The sequence below is a fragment of the Tachysurus fulvidraco genome, chromosome 1 (assembly GCF_022655615.1).
Source record: "Tachysurus fulvidraco isolate hzauxx_2018 chromosome 1, HZAU_PFXX_2.0, whole genome shotgun sequence".
Taxonomy (NCBI): domain Eukaryota; kingdom Metazoa; phylum Chordata; class Actinopteri; order Siluriformes; family Bagridae; genus Tachysurus; species Tachysurus fulvidraco.
In genome coordinates, this window is record NC_062518.1 from 25324837 (window position 1) to 25342060 (window position 17224).

At 39.6% G+C, this 17224-nt stretch overlaps 1 protein-coding gene across 1 annotated transcript in view; it reads left to right on the top strand.

The window, feature by feature from the left end:
- Positions 1-5518: 5518 nt before the first annotated feature.
- Positions 5519-17224, top strand: part of eif2b3 (eukaryotic translation initiation factor 2B, subunit 3 gamma) — a 38305-nt gene continuing 26599 nt past the window's right edge. The window contains exons 1-3 of the mRNA XM_027133255.2: positions 5519-5790; positions 5971-6127; positions 14580-14737. Of these exons, the coding sequence (XP_026989056.1) occupies positions 5980-6127; positions 14580-14737 (306 nt within the window). The 5' untranslated portion in view covers positions 5519-5790; positions 5971-5979. The remainder of the gene's footprint in view (positions 5791-5970; positions 6128-14579; positions 14738-17224) is intronic.

A 17224-nucleotide genomic window follows, 5' to 3' on the forward strand; every position in this document is an offset into this window, starting at 1 on the left:
GATTCGATCAGCTCTGTTTGGTTATGTGGCTGATTCTGTACTGTAGTAAAACTGCTTCTAGCATTTAGTACATAGCTGGTGTCTGTAAGCCATGCAAATGCCGGATATTGTTTTCCATTTTCAGATAAAGTAAAAGGAGTGTTTTGAGACGTAGGAGGGCGTGTAGTCCTGCAGAGCTCAGTGTGTTTATCTATGTCACAGTCTATCAGCGGCTGACCGTGAATAAGGAAGGGGAGAAGGGGGGGGTGTTTTTGTTTCCAAGGCCCCCACTTTTCTGTCTCTTTTCTATTTCCCTCACACACACACACACACACACACACACACACACACACACACACACACACACACACACACACACACACACACACACAAACAAACCACACGAAGCATGTTGTGCTCTCGGCGGTCAGAGGCCTCCCTGTGGGTGGTCTGGCCCCGGCGCATGTTTATGATCTAAACCGACCTAATCCGGGTGGCTTGTTTAAGGGAATTGAGAATGATTTATAAGAGCTGCTTGGGCCAAGGCACAGGAAATCAGAAGGAAATCGAGCCCGAGCTTCGAGTCTGTGGTAGCTGTGCGAATTCTGTGGCTCGATCCATCCAGCTCACTTTTCTGTACTCCTTCGTGACAGTTGCGTTGGCTTCCTTTCAAACCCATGGCTTTAGTGAATTTGTAATGGCTGCGCTGGTCCGCATTTGCATAGTTATAATCGTATTTCAGACTAGATTGGAGCAGTGGGAGATTTTGCCATGTCGAGCAAAAAATGATTAGTCACTTGGAGGTTCAGGTTCTTTGCTAGAGACGGAGAAAAATCAGAGTTGAAATGCTAACGCTGTCAAAAAGAGCCACTGTTTGGCTCCTGAGCAAGTCCCCTTGTCCAAATGGTTCCTTGAATAAAAGCACTTGCCACTTCATGAATCTAAAATATATTTATGATAATCTTCCACACACCACACCACTTACATCCGACTCTATATGGTGAACTATGTCTATAGACGTGCGCGTGTGTGTGTGTGTGTGTGTGTGTGTGTGTGTGTGTGTGTGTGTGTGTGTGTGTGTGTGTGTGTGTGTGTGTGTGTGTGTGTGAAGCGAGACCCACCGCGCAGGCAGTTTTTCAGAAACACTCATTTAAATTAGGGACTGCTACAAAAGACTTGCAGGTCCTCCATGTTAGTGAATCTCTTTGGACACTTTAGAGACTGTGGTTCATTTCCCAGCACCTGGACCACATTTCCCCACTACACCCCCACCGCTGCATGTCGTCATTAAGAGAATCGACAAGAAGTTGTGTCTATTCTTTTCTCCTTTGCCCTGCAGATCATGTCGTGGCCACAGGGTTAGTGTTTTAAAAGAGCAGCTAATCAGTGCAGAAGTGTCTGTGTCATGTGCTGACATTTATGATGGTCCTGCTTTGAATCACAATCCACCTTCTAATGGCCAAAAAAAATTATGCCACCAGGAGGCAGATGACAACTTGGTAATAAAGAAGAACTGAAGGATATTAGAACATAACGTTTTTCTTATTGCATGGCTGCAAAAATGACGGTTGCCAGACCCTCATGGCCTCACACGAGTCTTATAAAACATAGAGGTCGATTTTTTATTGGACGCTGCTTCTTATTCTACATTTACATTTCCTTCTTATTTTTCTCATTGAAGTTTACTTCTGTTTTTTCCCCCATTTTGTATTTTATTACCACATAGCTTGTTATTATATTTACATAGCTTTATTATTATTATTATTATTATTATTATTATTATTATTATTATTATTATTGTTGTTGTTGTTGTTGTTGTTGTTGTTGTTATTATTATTATTATTATTATTATTATTATTATTATTATTATTATTATTATTATTATTATGTGATGTTATGTAATGCAATTTACTTGAACAGATGCATTTTATACGAACAGAAGTAGCTTGTAGGTAGTTAATCGACTTTATACCAAAGTACAGACGAGTTATAGAGTCCGCCTCACATCAGAAGCGATGGGTTTGTTTTCTATAACAGAAGCTCTGGTGGAGTGAATGACTGCAAATATACCATAATAACATGAAGTTAGCACCAAACTGACGAAATTTAAAGGTTTTCTGTAAGGAGTCTGTAGTTGCCATTTGTGGAAGGAGTCTCCAGTACTGCCACTTCGTTACTGTTAAATAAATACAGATTGTGGTTAATCATTGATGTTTTTTTCTGACTCCAGAAAACCGACATAAAAGAGGGTCCTGTGGTTTCTTATTAATGTGACACTCTTCCTTTTGTCTTATTAACTTTGAGAGAGCGAGAGAGACGGAGAGAATGAGATGTAACATTCTAAGGTAAATGATGATGATGATGATGATGATGATAATAATAATAATAATAATAATAATAATAATAATAATAATAATAATAATAATAATAATAATAATAATAATTGGGGTTGTAGCTCTTTGAGTACATTCTAAAAAAGATATTATATATTAATTATGACACTTACTGAGTTTCACTTCACTACCTTTGTAAAATAAGGTACACAAAACACAAAACATCTGATACCCAAGATATCTGACATAGTAACAGTATCATCTGACTCAGCATGTTTAAATATACTAGTTCCATGAATTTAGGACAAATTAAACAGGAGTTTTAAAGAAAAATAGCTTGTGACCAGTAAGTTGTGAAACCGCTCATGTATCCTCAGGTCATCAGTTGATCATCATCTAGTTTGTAGTCAATACACCATAATATATAATGTATATATAATATATATACCTCAATCCTTTTGCTGTGATCACCATCATATTCGTTGATGTACTATACACGAACGGTTCGATCTCTCATAACTCTTTAAATAACCTTTGGTCTTGATTATGTGAAGAAGATCTGAGCAAGACTTGAAGAGTCTAGAAGGAAGAATTCCTGAAAGAATTCTTAAAAAGAAAATGATTCATGACAGAAATGGAGATAGAACAGGAGATATTTTTATTCGTCTTAAGCCAAAGATTCTACCGATATAGGACACTAGAGTCTGTGACAAATGGTCAAAACTACAGCTAATTTTTCATACATTTATTTAGCATTGTAGCACCATCTTGTAGCCGGTCAGGGTGAAAATGTGCTGTTGTGGGCTGGTGGAGTACACAATCCCTCAAAGATTCATGTCTCTATGCCTGATGGTTTGATGTGCACTAAAGTTTAAGTGCAGAAAAGAAAGAAAGAAAGAAAGAAAGAAGAAGAAGAAGAAGAAGAAGAAGAAGATGAAGAAGAAGAAGAAGAAGAAGAAGAAGAAGAAGAAGAAGAAGAAGAAGAAGAAGAAGAAGAAGAAGAAGAAGAAGATATAGAGAGCCATAGAGTGTATTTAGCAGCACCTCGAACTGAACTCATATGCAAACAAAGCAGTGATGTTTCTTATGGAGGAACGCCACAGCGGCGACTCCGAGTCAAACAAATTCAACTCACTTTAATTTGTCCAAATGCCAGAGGTGATGGCAGTGAGGTAAAACTCCCTGCGACAATATGAGGAAAATCTTGAGAGGAACCAGATTCAAAAGGGAAGCCATCTTCATCTGGGTGACACCAGAGAGTGATTATAATTATTATCATTTCTTTTTAATTGTACACTATGTGTAACCAGGAGCTTTGGAGTAACTTTTAGAGTAAATTCTTAATTTTAACATACAAAAAATTTTAACATACATTCCTTTCTGCCGAAGCCATCAAATGTTTCATGATGGAGACCCGAGTGCAAAGCCGACCATGAAAACAACAGTTCAAAGCCGGCGCCATCGTCTTCAAGTGGTTCTCTCCACACTATTTATAGAAGAGTTGTAAATCATAGACCATGTGGCATCAAGGTCATTAAGTCCTTATTTTTGTATATGTTACTATAGGACATTTATATAGTTTGCTTAACACAGAGCATAAATTTTAGAAAAGATCAAATGCAATTTCTGATATATAAAAAGCTATAACCTATATATGTTGGGCTTTATCAGAAGTCTAGATAGCATCATGTATATTTTAGTATATTATAGTGTTTATTGTTTTTGGCTTGTAGACGTGCGTACTGTTTGTTAAAGACATACACAAAGCAGGCCGCCACACACGTCTCCGTAAACCCCTGGTGTGAGGTTTAATCTGATGCACGTCCTCAACATCATTTACCATCATTACCTTTACATGGTCAGATGAAAAGAAAGTTTGGGTGTTAAGCTGGGTACAACATTTAAATGGTAGCTGTGCTTGTTTTTTCCTCTCGGCTTGCTTATGATTACGAAGGCGATGTCTTTTGGATGCTCGTGGCGAGTGCGTAACGGGCAGAGTGTGTTCAGTAAACTGTGGTTGCGACATCGTGCAGAATTTTCCGGGTGGTCTAAAGCGACTCTTGCTGTTTCGTCGGTTCAAAGGAAGGAATGTCAAGGTGACCAAATAAACCTTTTCGAAAGGCTGCTTTTCAGAGCGCGTGTTCCGCGTGTTATGGAAACACACACAAAGATACATGTTTGCACAACATACTGGGTGGTGAAATGAAATGCTTTTCAGACGCTTCATAATCTCTATTCACTATCTTTTGACTTAATCTTTCAGTGTGGCTTAAGGTCTTTTACAAAAGGGGGTGCTGCAGCCTGCCCTGTTATTCCAGGGTTCCCTCTGCAGGCAGCAACCAACGAAGCTCATCTCCCCGTCCAGAGAAAACAAAGCCGAGCCACATTCCCAAAGTTCAATTTGCTGTTACATTGCAGGGCTGTGGATTGGGGTTTGAGCCATGTCTGTTGACTGAAGGAGAGCTGTGTGAAGGCTGATGTGCAGCAGTGTGGAGAAGTTTCTCCTGCAGCACCTACCATTTGCGATAAAGTGGAGATTGTTTTCAATTTATCGCACACAAAATTAAACTGGAACGTGATATTAAATGATAAAAAGGCTACGTAGACACACTTCTCTGTCATGACTACTGCTTAGTTAACAGTTTATGTTTTCAAAGGAATGAAATATTAGCTAAAAGTTACCCTTTTTTCCTGCTTCTTAACAAGACTAACAATCGCAGCAAAACACCAAGCACCACGATCAACAATTAAAACGAATTTAAGGATTAAATTCTATATTTGTCTTTATATTCTCTTCTTTTCTTCTTAATACATATAATAGTAATAACAACTGATACATAAATATCAATTACATGAATATAAATTCATATAGGATCATATATTAATTAATTATAATTGGTTTGATTAAATACTAGTAATGATAATAAGAATTAATAAATAATAATATAAATTATATTATATATATTATGATGCTTACTATGAATGGCATTAACAACAGCAATAATTGTTAATATCTCTCCAGATTTTAAGTCTAAAAAAAATTCAATAGTATATACAGAATGGTAGGTATATAATCAGTTAATAGTGAGAACAATCAATAAATATTAGGCATATAAATATATAAAGTATAATAACAATAAAAAAATGTACCTATTTTTTTTAGTGGTATAACGATCTAAGCACTAGGAACGAAAGTTTCTGGTTGATGTTTCCTTCCGGGATTTTTGAAAATAACGGCACCGGTGTCATCATGTTAGCTACATTGCTAACTAGTGAGATTTTCTCAAGCTGAAAAAAATCCTTAACGTTATTGCAGAGTCGTGAACATTTGCTGCATATTTCCTTAATATTTCGTCATTACTGCTCCACGGTTTATTCCTAAAACTTACTCTGGAATTATTCCACAGCAGCCGGTGAGCTAAGTGCTAACAGCTAAGTGCTAACAGCGCAGCGGTTTGCATGCGTTACTGCTAAACAGGTAAGTTAGCCGGCTAGCACATTGTTATTGTATACTTTAAATCATCTATAGCATAAAGTGGCTAACGTTTGTGTTTGTCTTAACATTTGTTTACTTGTGTGTGTGTGAACGGAACTGGTTCTGCTTAATGACACATGACTAAATGAAGGACGTGTGTGTTGATGTTCTTCTACATGGCAGTGGATTAAGATGGAGCTGCAGGCGGTGCTGATGGCCGCTGGTGGTGGGTCGCGTATGATGGACCTGACCTACAACACGCCTAAACCTTTACTGCCTGTGGGCAACAAGCCGCTCATCTGGTACCCACTCAGCCTGCTGGAGAGAGCTGGCTTTGAAGGTAAACTAACACAGTCACAGTCTGTGGTGTGTGCGGTAGCCTAGTACAGTATATCTAATTTATGATAAATTCATTATTTTATAAAAAGTCATAAAGCTGGGGCCCCCTGGTACCATCTCAGGGCCACTGGCCTAGACTACTTGTTCTGAGCAGGTGTTGTCAGTGAACCGGGGCCCCCTGGCACCATCTCAGGGCCCCCAGTTTGAGAACCACTGGCTTAGACTACTTGTTCTGAGCAGGTGATGTCAAGAGTCGAGTCAAGAAGCTTTTATTGTCATTTCAACCATATATAGCTGTTGCAGTACACAGTGAAATGAGACAACGTTTCTCCAGGATCAAGGTGAACAGGCTCCAGTGAACAGGCTGTAAAACTGTTGGCTAAGTTACAGACACTCGTGAAAAACATGCTGATTATCTGGGAAACTTTCTCTAACAGAAGTCAAAATGTCATTGTTTGTGTCAAACAAGTTGTGAATTTGTTGTAGCATTAAAACAGGAGATCATAGCTCACAGCTCCAGTGGTTTGCTCTGTGGGTGAACTAGGATGATGATGAACGATTCCAGGATATTCTTTTTTTTCATTGGTTGTTGCGTTAAATCTTACCCAGATACAATAGTGCTATTTTCTGATTGGCTATTGTGTAGCCTCTTTTTTTTTTGATTGGCTGAAAAGTGTCAGGCTCGACTAAGAACTGAGACGTGCTTGATTCCTGCCCAGTTCCATAGAGACAGCGGTGTGGACTGATATAAATACATATATGCTAAATAGTCAAAAAGTTTTTCTGCGTGAGAAACACAATGTGTGGCAGGAGAGCGTGACAAAAGACCGAAATGAGTGACTGTCACTCTCAATGTGTAGCACTTGACAGCCATGCTAGTGGTTAAGGAGTTGGGCTGCCAATCAGAAGGTCATGAGTTTGAATCCCAGCTCCACCAAGCTGCCACTGTTTTGGCCCCTGAGCAAGGCCCTTAAATATTTGTGAAACTCTTTATATTTATTTGTGGATCATAGTATATTTTTTCAGAATAACGAAACAATTCTGACCCCATATATGTAGGGTCAACTAACATAACACACGTTCATGGTGTCGTCTTATTAATATCCAGTGCTTCAGCAACATCATCCAAACACTGATACTTGGTACTGGATTAAAAGATTCTTAGTAATCGTCACGTTTTAGAAATTAAATATATACCGTGATATATTTGTCATATTATATATATACCTTAATACCATGAATCCCAGATGCTCTCTCAGCTCTTTCAATCTGAGTTATGACTATTTATGCGTGCTGCTTCTTTGCCGTGCTTTTACCTTGCCGTGATTGATGACTTGTTTAGTTGCAGCTCACTCGGTTTATCCTACGCATGTTTCTGCATGGTAACAGCAGCTATATACATACGGACATGTATATACAGTGTCGTCACATGGCCACTGTACACACGCTGACAGTCACCCTGGAGTTGGCTTTTAAGAACTGATGGCTCAATGGAAACACCTGAAGCTTTAAGTAAATAGCATCTCAGCAACATTCAGCCTTAACATTAAACCCACCGAGAGGAGACGTGAATAACATGAGTTACAGCGGAACCTCAGTATTTGAACGGCTTGCCTTACGAATTTTCCAATTATTAATTGAAATTTTGCAAGAAATTTGCATCGGCATAGAAAGTATTTTTGGCATAAGTTCGAACCGAACGCCAGCTAAGTTGCAGAATCTGGGAGAAATTGCACGGTGTAGCTGAGAGATATCATTCCGGTAAGGGCTTAGCCAGTAATGTTTAATGACATTGTCGTGGGCCATTATAGGAAAGTGTTAAGACGCAATAAAAAAAAGTAAACATTAGATAGTTTCATTGTGTCTCAACCTGGTCAGTGTGCCAGAAGGGAGAAAACCCCTGAATATCTGCCAGACGTTCCTCTTCCAAACAGTAACCCCTCTCCTACTCCCCCACCTCCTCATCATCATCATCTTCCATATACCAAGAGGAATCATAATTTAAGGTAAAGAGAAGCTTAATTTCTGTTTATTTAATATTTTACTTTATTTACATTTCTTTTCTTTAAATGTTTTGTTTTGCCGTAAGGACTCGCCTCCAGAACAGAGAAAATCCGTATGCCGAGGTTCCACTGTGTCTCATTACACCTGCACCTGTCGATACCAGAATCAGAACCAGAATCAGAAAGAGCTTTGTCAGGCATGTTTTACACATGAGAGGAATTTGTTCTAGTGACAGAAGCTCCACAGTGTAGCAGAATGACATGTACAGTATAGACAAATTGTATGTACACATGTACAAGTGTGAAATGAGCAATTGAAATATACATAGTACAGTGATACCTCGAGATATGAGTGCTTTGACATCCAAATTTTTTTGAGATACGAGCTGTGATTCGACCAAATTTCTGCCGTGAGATACGAGCAAATTTTTGAGATACGATCATCAGAGCCACAGCCGAAACAAAGATCCCCAACAACCACGTGTGCTCTGTTTCCCCCACCTCAGCTTCCCGCGTCTCACTCGGTTAAAGCCGCCTTCACACTGCACACGACAAACGACGGCCGATACAACGGAAGTCATTCATTTCCCATGTAGAGTCGCAAAGGCGCTGCGTGAGGTGCCGACCATCTGCGAATCCGTCATTTTCGGATCCGTTTTGAGCGTTGGATCTGTTAAAATATTTGAGCTTGTGCAACTTCACTGCATCTGAAATGCCGGCCAGACGGGTTTTTATTAAAACGACCGGCAGATGTTAGTGAGGAAAGAGTGACAAAAAAGACATAAAACAAGTGAAGAGAAAAGCGATGAAGAAAATTAAGCAAAATTAATGTAAAGAAAACAGAAATTGTAGCAATTAATTTTAGTTAAGAGAATTTCAGTTAAGTTTGTTAATTTTAGTGAAGTTTAGTTAAGTTCCATTTAAGTGTAAAGTAACATTAAGCGTGTACAGTAGCGAGTAAGTGAACATGTAAAAAAAAATGTGAAAGTGTAATTCCTCCTAACTCCTCCGCCTGTTTACTCCTCCCTCAACCTCCATGCGCATCTTCTGTAAAGTAAAACCAGTTTATTTTTTTATCATTCTCTTTTATTACTGTATGTTTTTATACAACATTTGTCATTTATAAATACAGGTACTGAACATTTTTCATATTCAAAACACATAAACAAAACAACTGGAGTGGAATTTTGCGAGCTGGAACAGATTAATGGGATTTCAATTCATTTAAATGGGGAAAATTGTTTTGAGATACGAGCAAGGTCACGGAATAAATTAAACTCATATATCGAGGCATCACTGTATTTGTTTTACATTAAATAGTGTGTGAGAATACTTCTCTTTACCTTAAATTATGATTTTAAATTATTTAAATTTTATTTAAATTAAATTTAAATTATTTAAATTATTTAAATTTATTAAATTTTAAATTATTTAAATTATTACCTTAAATTATGATTCCTGGGATGTGGTAGCTCAGTGGATAAGGTGTTGGGCTACTGATCGGAAGGTCATGGGTTCGAACCCCAGGTCCACTAAGCTGCCACTGCTGGGCCCCTGAGCAAGGCCCTTAACCCTCAGTTGCTCAGTTGTAAGTCACTCTGGATAAGGGTGTCTGCTAAATGCCGTAAATGTAAATGTAAATGTAGAATAGTGTGTGTTCCGTGTATGTTAAGTGTTTATTACATGGGATATATTTGGCAGAAAGTAAACGAAAAAGGTGAACAATATCTTTATAGCAAGTGGCAAAACATTCTTTCTGTTCATTTAGACATCGTGACCAACATCCGGACGAAAGTAGACCCAAATCACCGCAATCAACCGCAATCAACTTTCAGTCCTCATGTCGTCTGCGATGTTATTCTGGTTAAGACGGAAAGATAAACCTCCTTCTCCATATCTCGCTAGTTTGCTAAGCTACTGCAACAAGGAAGGAAAATGTTTCAACATACAGAATCACCACGGCGTTTACGGCGTTTAAGGTGTGACAATTCTGGGATACGGCATCTGTACTGTATTACAGCTACTTATGAAGCTAATGTTAAACACCAAGAAATAACAGACATGAAAGATTCCAGGGATCTTTTGGGTTCTAGGGAATAACTGAGCCTGATACTGAGGAAAGGGGGGAAAAAACATGAAGTAAAAGATCTTTCACAATGCCTTAGCCAATCATCAACGCAGTTTGTTAAACGGAGGCGGTGCTGACAGAATAGACAAGTACGGTACATAAAGAATGTTTAGAGAACACCCACCATGTGAAGTCAAATGTTTGGTCTGTAATTTTAAAAGTCATCGCCTTAGGATGTATAGTGTGGTGCATGATGTATAGTATTAGACAATTTAAGCAGCCCACACACCGTTATCATTTCATATTTTAGACTGACATCCAGAAGCGAGCGGCAGACAAGTTTATACTCGCATATATTTTTCTGAGAGAGCGTACTGTGCCGTCTGTGTGCTGCGCAAAAATCCAGCCTCTGATTTTAACACTTACTCTAATCACTAACAGCCGTTTGCAGAGCCGAGTTACGCACGCATAATGAGGGATTAATACCGCAACTCGGACATAGCTACAGGCTTAAACACCGCTGAACCGGCGTCGCGGGATTTACGTGTGTGCGCGACGTTTGTTAAAATCACAAACACTATTTTTGGTCGTGTAGACAGGAGAACATATCAGTTTAAACAAAGCATCCGAGCTTTGAATAGTAGTTTTTATATTCGTTTTGAATTCTAGTAATTCAACAAAGCTGTCATGTTGATTCGATTGGGTTAAATGTTTTACCTCCTATACTGCGTCCACATATAAGACCAGATGTCGGTTAAATATCCTACACTTAGAGCCAGAGTGAATACTTTTTACAATCGTCCAAATAAAATTTAGAGCTTGTGGCAACTCGTTTAGGATGTGTTCACATCCTCGCGCTAATAATGTATTCAACATGGCTTCTTTTACTTCCCTCATTACTCTGCTGTGCGATTCACCTACACTTGAAATGGCCACCTGCAGCATGAGGGTACAATTATATACTGTAACACTGTCTCTGTTCAATACAAGAGGTGAACAACAAAAGAAAAAATACATCGGGTTAATCGCAAAATTGTTTTCTCTTTCAGTATGTTTTCAAAGTCCAAATGCTGCTTGTCTAATTATTTCACCCTCCCTGGACTTTCTTAACAAGGACACGATCAACATATAGTCGGTCTTCATCTATATAATATTAAAACAGCTCCTGTTTTCCAGAAAAAAAAACATCTCTATCAGTGACAAGAACGTCAGTCTGAAGGAAGGAACTGAAAATGAAAAGTAAAGACTATTCTATACAAGAAAGGTTAAATGATTTAGGTGTAAAGTGGTAGGCAGTGGTGGCTCATCTGGTTAAGGCTTTGGGTTGTTGATCGGAGGATCAGGGTTCAAGGCCCAGCACAGCCAAGCTGCCACTGCTGGGCCCTTGAACAAGGCCCTTAACCCTCCCTGCTCCAGGGGCGCTGCATCATAGCTGCCTCTGCACTCTGACCCCAACCTCCATGAAAAAGACGCTGTCAGAACTGAGCAGTAAATCCAGATGGAGACGGTTTAGGGAAGCCACATGCTGGTCATTTTGAAGCAGTAAGAGACGAGTATAGTGATGAGAGAGAGCTTTGCATAATATGAGAGGGTCTGTAGGAACGAACTGTTGCACAAGAAGTGCCGTAAGTAAGCAGGTGTGCGGCCCAGTGAAGATCAGACCAAGATAGAGATACTGCATTTTGGCAAGTTTCAACATGCTGTGTGGGGTGCAAACCAACTCAATTATCTCATTATGGTTTTGGCTGCATCGAGCTCTGGGATGTTTTTCATTTTTAATCTTAACTGTCAGCAATATACAGGGGAATATTTCAATAGAACTAAAAACAAAACCAAAGCTTCCACCTTTCAGCAGGACAATGGTCCAAGACACAATTTGTTAAAACCCACAATTTGTTAAAAGCATAAAGGTGGAAGTCCCACAAAGATTTGACTCTTTTAAGAGATTGAGAATCTGTGATGCAGACAACAAGTACACCATCAAACCATCCTGAATAACGAGGAGCAAGTCTGATAGGAAGTATAGGTGTAAATCACTCTCTCTGTGTGCATGGCTGGCAGGATCATACCCCAATGGACATTTGCTGCTTAGGGGGTCTAGAGCGATGAACATTGATGCCTCCATCTAATGCACGTCTAAAGGCCAAAAAACCTCGGTTACGTTACAGAGTGTCTACTAGTTCTGTTGACAATGTCTCAAAACAGAAGTATAGAAGCAGAAAGGTGACAAGGAAAAACTCCCTGAGACGACATGAGGAAGAAACCTTGAGACTTAAGCCCTATTCGGACGGGATCAGTTTAACGTGGGGACGTGGGGGTAAAGTAATTATTACCAGAGCTTCTCGGTGATTTTAGTCCCGTCCGAATGCGCCATCTCGGTAATCATTACGGACAATGGCAGTAAAGATTACGGCGACTTTTAGCTTCTGTAAAAAGGTCCGGAAAAATTACCTCAGGTAATACTAATCCCGTCTGAATCGACCCGCTGTAAATATGTACGGTAAAATTCCATCATTTCCTGTTTAAAAGTAGTTTTTGGCATGTTTTTCAAGCATGGAGTCGCCATGTTGTCTGTTTGCGCATGTGATAACAGGAAGCGACGTCATACGCACATGACGACAAGGAGGTTACTGTGGTGCATAAAGCGAGTTACCCCTCCCACTTCTGCTAGTTTTACTGAGATGTCTTGTCCCGTGCGAATTGGCCAATTAATATTACAGACGTCCTGAGGTAAAATTGCATTACTCCACATCCCCATGTCAAACTAGTCCCGTCCGAATAGTGCTTTAGAAGGGAACCTCATCCTCGTATTGGTGACACTGGACAGGAAATAATGTCAATGTAAATAACGTCCTTTCTACAACAGTTTGTAGTCGAGTGGAATTAAGCAACCAAGAGCTAATGAGGAAACTAACAGGTCTGTCTGAACCTCTTAATGATACTCAATTTAATATGACATCCTTCATTGTGAAAAACTGACCCTAAATAACGAGGCTTCGGCTTCACATCTGAGCGTTCTTGTTCTAGGGTCAGTTTTTCACAATGAAGTAGCCTATGTATTTATTTATTTAATTTAATTTAAGCAAAGAGAACGAATGCGAAACCTCCCACAAACCGGCAGGGTTAAAGATCCATCGGCTAAAGTCGGATTAGAAAACGCTTCAGCATCAGTTCCTAAAGGTTTACGTTGGAAATAAACTGCGATGTTGACTCAGTCACTCAAACCTTCAAGAATTTCCTGATTTAATGTAGTCTTGGTGACAGCCTGCACCAGGGGGAGTTATGAAGAAAGTAATCAGAAGACGAGGAGAAAGAGGAGAGGAGAGGAGCACCTGGTTATTCTCTGACTGACACCGACTCGCTCGATACCATCGTGTGATGATCCAGATCCTCGGCGTGACCCGGTTTACATGAACTATCCCTGAAAGCTCTGCTGTTATTTCAGTTTAATTCTCCACATAGCATGATTTCTCGCTGGGAAACTGTTCACTAATTACACAGCAGAAAGAAATTGCAGTTTAGGATGGAAAAAAAAAAACGAAACCTGTTTTTAAAGCCAAGTAGGGATAAGGAGGCATACATGCTTACGGACCGAGTTTTATGGTATTAATGATAATTAAATGTTTATTCTTTACACCTAGCTGATATTGACTAATCCTGCTGGTATGAAGTTTGCGGCCATGGCCTCGTGCCTGGGAGGCTGCACAGTGTGTACCTTTATTTGTAGCACAGTACGCCCTGTGAGCAGCCGAAAGCGCGGCCAGCAACAGCCTGCATTAGCGTTTACGCAGTACTAACTACAGTATGTAAGCAACTTTGCAAGAAAACGTTTGTGCACTTAAGCAGGACTCTAGGAAAGGCTTTACCGCTTGGCCCAAACACAGGGACTTCTGGCAAGTAATTAACAATGAACGTATTTGAAATGGGTCTGAACATTTTTCTAATTAGCACCAACTCTACCTCTGTCTATCTGTATTTGTCTCTCTTAAAGCTTGTTCTCTACACCATTAAACACAGTGATACTTGTGTTTCAGGGCTAAAGCAACAGCTGTAGGTGTGACTTAGTACTCCTCTGTTTAATTAATGACTTGAGAAAGAATATCCAGAATTAATGAAGACATATTTCACCAGTTTGGATCTTGATAAATATTATATGTAAGCTCACACATCGGTTTGAAATTTCTTTCTGACTGGGAGCTTGAATCTGTTGCATTTCTCAGATCCGGGATTAAATTTGCCCTGATTTATTTGCTTCAATCATAGTACACTTTTTTTTTTTTTTTTTTTTTTTTTTAAACTCAAAGAACGACTTGGTATCTGTGCTTTGAATTAAGCTTTAAATTTGCCAAGGGTGTAATCATTAATGTTTCTCCCTGTACCAGAGGTCATAGTGATCACCACGAAAGAGGTGCAGAAAGCACTGAGCGCCGAGCAGCGAGTGAAGCTGGACGTGAAGATGAAGCTGGACGTGGTCTGCATCCAGGAGGAAGCGGACATGGGGACCGCCGACGCCCTGCGACACATTCAGCAGAAAATCAAGGCAAGAGTTGCACAGACCATAATAATGACATTGTAAACAGTCCTTCCCGTAATAGAAACTCTATCCCAGTAAGACACCTACAAGACACTTGGGCTTGTGCTGTGGTAGGAAAATAATCCGAACTGGTGTGCAGTATGACGACGTGACCACTATGAAGTGGATTATGCTCCAATAGCAGCGTTTTATTCCCCTCAGGACGCAGCAGTTTGTTGCTTAGGAAGCGCTTATTAGATTTTTATCTGTTTCGAGTCGCATTTCATTTCTGAAGCTAATAGTTTCTAATCTTCTCAAGTTTCTAGTTTCTTTTCTCTACCTTGAAGTTAGAAACCAGAAAGCAGAAAAAAACCCTAAACTTTCCATCTAACTGTTCGTCTGTTGCCATAGACGTTAGATAAACATCAGGATTATTTCGATCGGTTTGTGTGGAGTATGTGATAGAACTTTACTCTGTGCTGTTGTCTTTAAGGATTTATAAAACATTTGCAAGAAGAATATTGTTCTGAAAGATCTCTGGTTTGTTTTTAACTGCACATCAGAGTAGGGCTGAAACAATTCCTCGAGTAACTTGATTACAAAAATTTATCGAGGCAAATTCCTCTGCCTCGAAGCCTCTTTTAATTCATTTTAAAGCTCATGTCACGTTCTTGTGCGATTATTGTGTGTGTGTGTGACAACACGCTTATGTCAAAGTGGAAGGAGACGTGAGGAGTTAGCAGTCTTTTGATTTGAGGGTGTGGGCGCGTGCAGGCTGCAAAATGTAAGGCCGCGATAACAATGGCAATGAGCAAAGAGAACAAACAAACGACAGAAAATGCCCAAGGTTTGGGATCATTTCAAATTGAAAAGTAAAGAAAACTCTCGGACTTGAGTTACGTGACTCAGATGGGGGACTTGACTTACGTGACTCAGAGATGGGGGACTTGACTTGACTCAGACTTAAGTTGCAAACTTGAGACCTGCTTGACAAATATTAAAAAAAGACTCGACTTGACTTTGACTTGACATTCATGACTTGAGGCTTACTTGTGACTTGCACATGTGTGACTTACCCCCTCCTCTTATTTATTTATTTGTTTGTTTGTTTGTTTGTTTGTTTGTTTGTTTGTATGCCATAGTTTTGATAATTTGAAAGTAATTAATTTTTTTGTTTTTACATCTCAGAAAAGGGTTCATTTAAAGCCCAGAATGTTTGGCACTTAAATCTACTCAACTTTGTCAACAGTACAAGTACAGACAGAGAAACAACGGGTATCTAAATGTTTATTTTTGATAGAAACTATTGTTGTATGCATTGCATATTATGCTTTTAAAAAATAAAAGTTACATTTTTCTAAAAAAAAAGTAAACCATTTAGTCGTTCATTTTAAAAGACCCGTTTTATTTTCTCCTGTATATTTAATATCGCTCTTTAATTATCTGATTAATCCATGAATTGTTCGGTAGAATACTCGATTACTAAAATATTTGATAGCTACAGCCCTACATCAGAGTAGCGCATGTGAACAGAGATGATTGCGATGCAGTTCGTTGCCTTGTTTTCCCTGTATTTCTGTTGTTCCTGCTGCTTTCAGGTCGTCCTGCAACTCATTTCGAGTCGCCTCTTTCTTCCGTCTTCCTTTCCTTATCGTTAGTTTGAGAGAAAGCGAAATCTCCCGTGGCACAGCTGTCCAGGTGTGGCTCCATGAACTTTCCACGGGGCTGTTTAAGCTCTGTGCTATGGCTCTTTAGCTCTCTTCAGGCAGCCGTTGGTTAACAATGTAGTTTCCTATACGTTTATGAATATATAATTTACAAAGTCAGAAGCCATTAAATAGACATAAGCACTGGGAGTATATCAATTACCCCTCACTGCATTTGGAAAGTATGTTCAGCCCACATTGAACTCTGAGGAACTGTGTACATGCCTGAAGCTCACACCAAGTAGAAACCTCAGTCAGAAAGCCAGATCCTGGCTTTGCTTCCTGTTTCTGCCATTTGTTCTCAAAAATGGTTTAAATCCAATCTTCTATGTTGTTATGTTTGATTCTGCATAAATCAGGCAAGACATTGCAGCGCTTGTATTTAAAAAGTGCTTATTTTGGAAGGTATACCTTTAACAGAAACTAGGTCCATTGTTCATTTTAAGTGTGGTGTTGAAGGAGTAGCCAGATGTGAAGCGGAACAATCTCGATCATTATCATTATGCTTGTACTCATGCTTAAATGTATACACTTGAGGAAACGCAGGCTTGGGAGGTGTGAATATTACCCAGAATATATTTGTGTGTGTGTGTGTGTGTGTGTGTGTGTGTGTGTGTGTGTGTGTGTGTGTGTGTGTGTGTGTGTGTGTGTGTGTGTGTGTGTGTGTGTGTTTGTGTGTGTGTGGCCTCTCCTGGCTTTCACATGACCGGCATGTGACATGCGGACCTCTGTTACCCCACGATCCGTGACTTGACAAGCCGCCTCATTTCACCTGCTGAAAACCTTCACTGCCTCATGGTTTCAGCAG